Genomic DNA, 9074 nt, shown 5'->3' on the forward strand with positions numbered 1-9074 from the left:
TTAGACTGTCTATTTAATTGCTCCTACATTTCATAACATTAAAATTATGAAATAACACATAAATGTATAAGATAAAGAAGGCACACAATGCTAAGTTATTCTATCCATATGTCAAGTACATTGTTTATGCATTATAGCAATCTAACAAAATCAATAGCAGGGTGCTATAGCGGTTGCGAAGCGCTATAGCAGGGTGCTATAGCGGTTGTGAAGCGCTATAGCGGCCACTAAGTTCCAATGAGCTATATCTTGTAGCGGTAGCGGTAGAGGTCCGTTACCACTATAGTAGGTGTTATTGTTGGCGCTACGAACACTATTTATTAGTTTGATTAAAGGTATACACATGAATTACTGTTGAAACTGGATCGATAAATTATTTGAAAAGATCGGTTGTTTCATTTGTTTCAGCAATTAAATATGCTTAATTACAACAATTCAACAAAAGAATCTTCTTGTTTCAGCATGAATCATTACACAAGAGTTACACACAGACAAGTGCATGCGAGCTACACGTGTCAACTACAGTTATGATCGCCTCTCCGGCTTGCCGGTGAACCACCGGTGGTCCAGCGCCTCCGCCGCCGTCATCCTCTCGTCGGGGTTGAAGGCCAGCATCCCAGCGAGGACCTCACGCCCGGCCGCCGACAACTCCGGCAGCTCGTCGAACAGCTTGCATGTCCCCGTGGACTCGAGCCGGTGTCGCATGTCGGCCATCTCCTTGAGCATCCTCTCCTCCGACGAGTCGTCGAACAGCGGCCCGCCGGTGAGGATCTCGGCCATGATGCACCCAAGCGCCCACATGTCCACCGCTGGGTCGTAGAACTCGCTGTCGGCGAGCTGCTCCGGCGAGGTGTAGAGCAGCGTGCCGACCCGCGACTCCTCGTACGGCTTCCCCGGCGGCTTCACCGGCGTGGCCGACCCGAAGTCGCACAGCTTGAGCCCGCCGCCGTTCACGACGAGGATGTTGTCCGGCTTGATGTCGCGGTGCATGACGCCGGCGGCGTGCAGCGCCCCGGCGGCGGCGACGAGGTCGCGCATCACCGAGCGGGCTCTCTCCTCGGGGTCGGGATGGGCCATCCAGAGGTCGAGGCGGAGGGTGCGGCCGCCGACGAAGTCCGTGACGATGAACATGTCCCCGGTGCTGGCGTCCTCGACCACGTCGCGGACCACGACGATGTTGCGGTGGCCGCGGCACGTGGCGAGGCAGCCGACCTCGCGGATGAAGGCGCGCTGGTCGGCGGCGGCGCGCACCCACTTGATGGCGACCATGTCGCCGGTGCGGAGGTGCTCGGCCTTGAACACGACGCCGTCCCGGCCTTCGCCCAGCACGGTGAGCTTCCTGTAGTCGTAGATGGAGCCTAGCCGTAGCCGCTTCTTGACGCCACCGGTGGTCGCGTCGTCTTGCTCCGGCGCCGATCGCTTGCGGTTGCGGGTCGCCGCCATGAGAGAGCAGCAGCAGCAGAGCAGAAGAGAAAGCAGATCACTGAATTCGTCGTGAATAACTAACTGAATATATACTGAGCAAAGTGTCGTCGGAATCGGAGTATGTAATGGTAGTCCGACTCCGACTCCGACTCGGAGTGATGCCGTCAAGCAGAGCCCGGGAACAGTTGACCACGAATTTCCTATTGCCCGCGCTTGCGCCAGCGAACGAAGTCGCGCGCGGTTTAGGTCCAGCCCAGCATACGATAACGCAGCTTCGGCGCTTCGCAGTGCAGGAAGGTGGGGACACGTACACGTTCGTATGGGCAGCATATAGGATCAAATTAATTAGCGTAATCAAACTAATCACGATCAGAATTACGGTGACCATTCTATTTTCCTTTCTACATAAAGGTTATTTCCTTTTTTTTTCTGTTTGCATTTTTTTTATTGTGGCGCAAACGTTTTTCCTTTTTTTCGCCATTTCTTTCTGATTTTTTTCAATATTTCGCACACCTCTTTACAAATCTAGAATTGAAAGTTTTTAATTTTGACATGAAAGATTTCAAATCTTGACTTGAAAGTTTTAAAATTTTGTGTTGAAAGTTTTCAAATCTGGGTTGAAAGTTTTCAAATTTGGGTTGAAAGTTTTCAAATATAGTTTTAAATTTGAGTTGAAAGTTTTCAAATCTGGATTGAAAGTTTTCAAATCTTGATTGAAAGTTTTAAATTTGTGTTGAAAGTTTTTTAAATTTGAGATGCAAATTTTGACTCCAAACAAATTTAAATTTCGAGTTGAAAGTTTTCAAATCTGGATTGACAGTTTTAAATTTGAGTTGAAAGTTTTTCAAATTTGAGGTGAAAAGTTGAAAGTTTTCAAATTTGACTCCAAACAAATTTAAATTTCAAGTTGAAAGTTTTCAAATATGGATTGAAAGTTTTAAATTTGAGTTGAAATTTTTTCAACTTTCAGATGAAAAGTTGATAGTTTTCAAAATTTGACTCCAAACAAATTTAAATTTCGAGTTGAAAGTTTTAAAATATGGGTTGAAAGTTTTTAAAATTTGATTTCACGTATAAGATTTCTTTTCAATCTGTTACTTAAAAAATCTTAAAAAAAACAAATCTACAAATCTTACCTTAATTATCGTCATTATCTAAAACTAATCGGATTAGTTACACGTCTCCGTAAAAAAATCCCGAAAAGAAAAAAAGAAACCGCAAAAAACACTCTAACCACTCCGCCTCGCGCGCGAATTAGCTTTCTCGAATCAGTGATTAACTCTAATCACCGTAATTAACGCTAATCGCCATGATTAGTGATGGGAGCACGACGGGGTTCGCTCTGCAGCCTAACACGTGGCAGTGCGCGTGAGTTATACGCGAATTAGCAGTGTGTAGTTGATCATGCACGTGGCCCACAACCTTGTTCCGGTAGTCTCCGTGATGAGAAATTTTAAGGTCCTCTGAGAACTTACTCGCTCCATCTCGAAATATAAATATTTTTTATAGTGTTAAGTCAAACATTTTTAACTTTAATTATTAATAGTAAAAATAATAAAAAGATCAATCATGTAAATTTGATATTACTAGATTTATTATTAAAAAAAACTATCATAATATGTACTCTTTTTATTTAAAACATCTCATTTTTATAGATATTGTTAATCAAAATAGCATCTCGAAGACTGTGTTAAAGTCCAAAAATACTTATATTTTAGAGTAGAGGGAGTATCAAAATTTACACTAGGAAATATGGTACGTCTTAGTATCGTTTTAAGGATGATAAAATTAACTATGTTAGATACATGAAATGTGGTTCAGATTGAATTGTAGCTAGACCGTTGGAAAGGGTGACTAATATATGGTTCAACTAATGAAATACTCCCTCCGTCCAAAAATATAACAACTTTTAACCCTCGGCATTTGTCCCAAAATATAACAACTTCTCTATCAATATTCTCTTCCTAACTAATCATAACCCTACTCCATTCACTTTTTCCACCTACAGCCAAACATAACCCTCTTCTATTCACTTCTACCTACTTTCTTAGTAACCACTGTGTCCAACTCTAAAACTTCTTAATATTCTGGGATGGAGGGAATACTTATTACATGCTAACGTCATTATCAATTAAGTACGATAACATAAATATAGATATGATAATCACATTTAGTGGAATGATATACTATAAAAAATGATTTTAATTTGTTAACAGAAAATGGGTTTTCGCTGGTGGCCGACGATACAGCCAGAGTGCGTTTTGTGCTAGACAGCCAGGTGCGTGCCAACGAAAATGATTTTCTCTTGTTGCAAGCTAAGACAGCCATCAACGAAAATTGGTTTTCGTTGGCAGCATTGTTATGAGACCTGCCAGCAAAATCTTCTTTGGAGCAAAAAAAAAGTGTACGAGGACGTTGGGAGGAGCGGACGAAGTCGCAGAGCTTGAGCCCGCCGCCGTACGTGACGAGGACGTTGTCGGGCTTGATGTTGCGGTGCATGACGCCGGCAGCGCGCAGCGCCCCGGCGGCGGCGACGAGGTCGCGCATCACCAAGCGGGCTTTCTCCTCAGGGTCGGGATGGGTCATCCAGAGGTCGAGGTGGAGGGTGCGGCCGCCGACGAAGTCCATGACGATGAACATGTCCCTGGTGTTGGCGTCCTCGACCACGTCGCGGACCTCGACGATGTTGCGGTGGCTGCGGCAGGCGGCGAGGCAGCCGACCTCGCGGATGAAGGCGCGGTGGTCGGCGGCGGCGCGCACCCACTTGATGGCGACCATGTCGCCGGTGCGGAGGTGCTCGGCCTTGAACACGACGCCGTCCCTGCCTTCGCCCAGCACGGCGAGCTTCCTGTAGTCGTAGATGGAGCCTAGCCGTAGCCGCTTCTTGTCGCCACCGATGGTCGCGTCGTCTTGCTCCAGCGCCGATCGTTTGCGGTTCACCGCCCTGAGAGCAGCAGCAGCAGCAGCAGAGCGCAGAAGAGAAAGCGCTAGTGAACTCATTGTGAATAACTGAATATATACTGCGCAAAGTGTTGAGGGAATCGGAGTATGTAATCGTAGTCCGACTCCAACTCGGAGTTGATTTTTTTTTTTAACTAGAGACAGAAGGCTCCCGTTTCTTTTACTAGAAATGTTAGGCTAGTAACAGCAGTCTTTACAAAAGCAAAGAGAAAAAAGATTAGAAACTAAACATGAGGGTCACTCCAGATTCTGCCGGCCCATAGTTCAGAAGATTCCACAAACGAAACACTACCCCTGAACCATTACAAGCTTGTCAAAACAAAACTAGGACCCACAACAGCAAACATAAGCAGGCATCCATGCCCTTCTTGAGCAGAAAACATCACAAAACGGACATCAGACAGCAACTTGCATAGGCCTCCTTCTGTCTTCATCATCCTGCGATCCTATGTACTCCTCCTGGCCAGCCATGTCTTGAGTTGTAGACTTCATCTGCTACTTGTTTTAGCAGCCTGGCTCCCAGCTGCAAACTTCTTTGGCTTGCTTCCTGCTTCTACAAAATTTACCATGCATCCACCCAATTGCAGGCCATGTGAATTAAATTAGTGGGATCATTTTGAAGTTTTTTCTCCAAGCAAGCTTTATTTCTACATTTCCATATAGACCATATCACGGCAGCTATCCCAACCACAATGAGATTTTTTGTGAATTTGTCAGCATTCTTAATCCAGAAACCAAACAGTTCCTGCCTGTTCAAAACAGGTTTCAAATTTAGAGCACAAGCGATTATATTCCAAATCAATCTAGCCATGGCAAATAAAGAAAAGGTGTTGAATTGTTTCTTCCTTATCACAAAACTGTCATTTATTATCACCTTTCCTCCAGCCCCTCTTGAAAAGATTGTCTTTTGTCAAAAATTTATTATTGGTAAAGAGCCAAAGTAACACTTTGATTTTCAAAGGTATTTTGAACTTCCAGATTTTTTTTATGAGGGTAATTCACCTGCTTCATTTTAAGTGCATTATAGAAAGATTTCACAGTGAATTTCCCATCTTTGGACAAGTTCCACCACAGTTTGTCTTTATAATTTTCTTTCAAATTCAACTCTTCCCACCCGTGTGTAATTTTTCTCCAATCTCTCAGTTTGGCTCCATACAGATCCCTTCTGCATTTTTTAGAACCAATGCCCTTTTTGTTCAAGTCTGCAATGGTGATTTTTTTATCAAGGCTATGTTATAAATCTTAGGGAATTGCAAGGCCAAAGGTCTACCACCTATCTAACTATCTTCCCAAAAAGAGTATTTTCTCCATTTCCCACTTTTTTTATGCACAGACTGAAGAAACATCTTTCACCTCCATAATCCCTTCCCAAAAATGTGAATTACCAGGTTTGAGTTTCAGACCTGATAGTGGTTTGTTTTTGTAATATTTCTCAATATTGATCTCTTGCCACCAACCCTCTTCGTTCTCTAATCCTATCTTACTATAAAGTTATCCCCCGCTAACTCCTTAAGCTTAACATCAAAGATGTCACATCATCATCCACTAACAAGATGCCACATCATCATCCACTAATTAACAAGATGCCACATCATCATACACTAACAATCATCACATTTAAACATCATGCAAACATGCTATATCTTTATACTTCCTCCGTTTCACAATGTAAGTCATTCTAGTATTTTTCATATTCATATTGTTGTTAATGAATCTAGATAGATATATATGTCTAGATTCATTAACATCAGTATGAATGTAGAAAATGTTAGAATGACTTACATTGTGAAACAGAGGGAGTAGTTTTTATAATTTAAGAGCTTTTCAAATACAAACATGTTAAATTATCATCCAACATAATTCACATAATATTTTAATGTATATCTTTATTATGTTTTATGATATCCTATATACTTATATAGTTCATCCTCACTTAGTTAGTACTTAAATGATTAATCTATGGTCCAAATTATCTTTCTCCTTTTTTCCTCTAATTAAGTCATATCACATCAATTGTTTTTAGCCTTTAGATGATTAATCTACGGTCCAAACTATCTCCCTACTTTTCTTCTTCCATAAAGTCATACCACCTTACTTTTTACGTTTGAATCACCATTCCACATACTATTTAAATTTAAATTATCATAAACCACATTAATTTACTTAATCTGATGTTATCTAGTTATCTTACACGTTATTATTTTTGCTGTTATCATACTAAATTCCCGCAGCGATACGCGGGGTTTCACCTAGTTTCCAGATCCAGTTTCCCACCAAAGCTTTGTTCATTGCTTCCAAATCAATCACCCCAAGACCTCCTTGGTCTCTTGGTGAACAAACTAGGGGCCAATTAACTAGATGGTACTTTCTAATACTTTGATCTTCTTGCCATAGAAATCTTTTCCTGAAGTAATCCATCCTATCTTTCACCCCTTTTGGCAGTTCATAAAAAGAGAGCATGTACATAGGAACACTGCTTAAACTTGAATTAAGCAGCACTAGCCTTCCTCCAATAGATTGCAGCTTACCTTGCCAGCAACCCAATTTATGCTCCATTTTGTTCTTAGCCACCTTCTAGTCCTGGTTTAGTATTCTTTTTTGGTCAATGGGAATTACCAAATATTTCAGAGGTAAATCACCCACATTGCAGGTGAAAATATTACTATATATATATATATGTTGTTTTTCCATAGCTTCCCCAAAGCAAAAAAACCTCACTTTTTGTTAAAATTTATCTTAAGTTCAGAAAGTTGCTCAATCAGACAAAAGATGCACTTCAATTTTTTTGCATGCTCCAGATTATCATCAATAAGGAAATTGTGTCATCTGCATATTGCAAGACAACAATTTTGTTATCTCCACTAGTCCCAAACCTTCAACCAGACCATTCTCCTCAGCTCTTTGAAGTAACAAAGTCAAAGCTTTTGCTGCCAAATTGAAAAGCAGGGGGGAAAGGGGGTCTCCCTACCTTAACCCTTTGTGAGTTTTGAAATAAGGACCAATTTGCTCATTCACTTTGACTACCACCTTCCCTCCCATAATCACCTTCATGCTCCAATCACACCATTGATCTGGAAATCCCTTTGCTTTTAGCATTTGATAGATAAAGACCTAGTCCACATTATCATATGCTTTTTCGAAATCAACTTTAAACAAGATCTCACCCTACTTTTTTTGATGTACTGAATTCAACACTACATGTAATATCACCACTCATTCCATGATGAAACGATTTTTCAGAAAAGTTGTCTGTTGTTTAGAGATAATGTATGCCATGATTGTGTTGAGTCTATTCATGAGGACTTCAGTTATAATCTTAAAGCTTACATTCAGCAGACATATGGGACAAAATTTTTGAATTTGAGAGGCATCTTTTGTTTTGGGAATCAAAGTAATCACTCCAAAGTTCAATCTATCAATATTTATCAAACCCTTGAAAAAATCATTTATCAAGTCAATCATGTCCTGCTTGACCAAGTCCCAAAAATGCATGTAAAATTCTCCTGTTATTCCATCTGGACCTGGGGCTTTGTTCTTTTTTATTTCAAAAATCAATGTTTTGAGTTCCTCTAAAGTGACAGGAGTGGTTAACTTCTTCAAATCTTCCTCTGTCACCTTAGATACATTTGCCATATCAATTGAAAACATGTTTTCCTTTGAATGTCCAAAGAGATCTTTGTAAAAGATTGTAATATAAAGCAATAACTTATCTTGTCCTTCAATCATCTATCCTTCATGCACCAAACTATGAATCTAACTCGTCCTCTTCCTCCCATTTGCCTTAGCATGGAAGAACTTAGTATTACGATCCCTTTGAATCCACTTCAGTTTCTCTTCCCTAATAACAAATTTGAGTCTCTTTTCAAGCTCCCTTCTCTCCTCTCTATCAGAACCACTCATACCCATGCTTTCTACTCTAATGTCAATGGCATCAATTCTTTCCAGAATGTCCTGCTTTTCGATCCTATATAAGCCTTCCCAGTTTTTGTTCCACCCATTTAGTTTTTTTCCTAAGGGCTTTAAGCCTCAACTGTCATTTTTCTATACTGGTCCTAGAATAATTCTTGTTCCAGACCTCCTCCACTACTTTATTCAAGTCTTCCCTAAGGAACCAGCTCTGTTCAAATTTAAAAATGGGATGACTGATTGTGTTTTATCCAGTGGTAACTATCAGAGGGTTATGATCAGACAAGCCCCTTGGCAAAGATCTAACAGCAATGAGTGGGAATTGAACCTCCCATTTATTGCTTATAAAAACTCTGTCCAAGTTTTCTAGGGTTGGGCTGTCCTGGTTATTACTCCAAGTAAATTGCCTTCCTCCCAAACAAAGTTCTCTGAGACTAGCTTGTTCGATAATTGCATTGAAAATGAAACTCCATTTGTTATAACCACCGGCTTTGTTTTTTTTTCACTTTCTTTTCTTAAGATAATAAAATCACCTCCCATCACCAAAGGATTTTTTTTTGTTGATGTAAAAGATTTACCAAATGCGTTAAGAAACACTCTTTTCCTCTTTTGAGGCTGCTCCACAAATTATCAAGTCCCATTTAAACTTGGTAGTAATATTTATCAGCTTCACTTTGACATAGAATTTGTTTTCTATTAACTTCCAAGATATCAAATTTTTCAGTATTAATGCCAACTAGAATACCCCAGATTTACCAAAAGCAGGCATCCAGTTCCATCAC

General features: G+C 40.8%; 1 protein-coding gene across 1 annotated transcript; it reads right to left on the minus strand.

Moving 5' to 3' along the window:
- Positions 1–525: 525 nt before the first annotated feature.
- On the minus strand, positions 526–4425 carry LOC112936655 (putative cyclin-dependent kinase F-2). Its single transcript, XM_066304874.1, has 2 exons — positions 3834–4425; positions 526–1517 (listed from the first exon to the last, which is right to left on the minus strand). Exons 1-2 carry the CDS (start codon positions 4423–4425, stop codon positions 526–528), a joined length of 1584 nt encoding a protein of 527 aa, XP_066160971.1.
- Between the last annotated feature and the right edge of the window lie 4649 nt (positions 4426–9074).

The sequence above is a fragment of the Oryza sativa genome, chromosome 10, assembly GCF_034140825.1.
Source record: "Oryza sativa Japonica Group chromosome 10, ASM3414082v1".
Taxonomy (NCBI): domain Eukaryota; kingdom Viridiplantae; phylum Streptophyta; class Magnoliopsida; order Poales; family Poaceae; genus Oryza; species Oryza sativa.

What these genes read in the sequence shown, in the direction of transcription:
- LOC112936655 (XM_066304874.1), bottom strand. Translation starts at nt 4,425, where the DNA reads ATGAGTTCACTAGCGCTTTCTCTTCTGCGCTCTGCTGCTGCTGCTGCT. An exon ending in CCGCTCCTCCCAACGTCCTC is followed by an intron (nt 1,518 to 3,833) that starts GTACACTTTTTT and finishes CACTTTGCTCAG; the next exon opens with TATATATTCAGTTAGTTATT.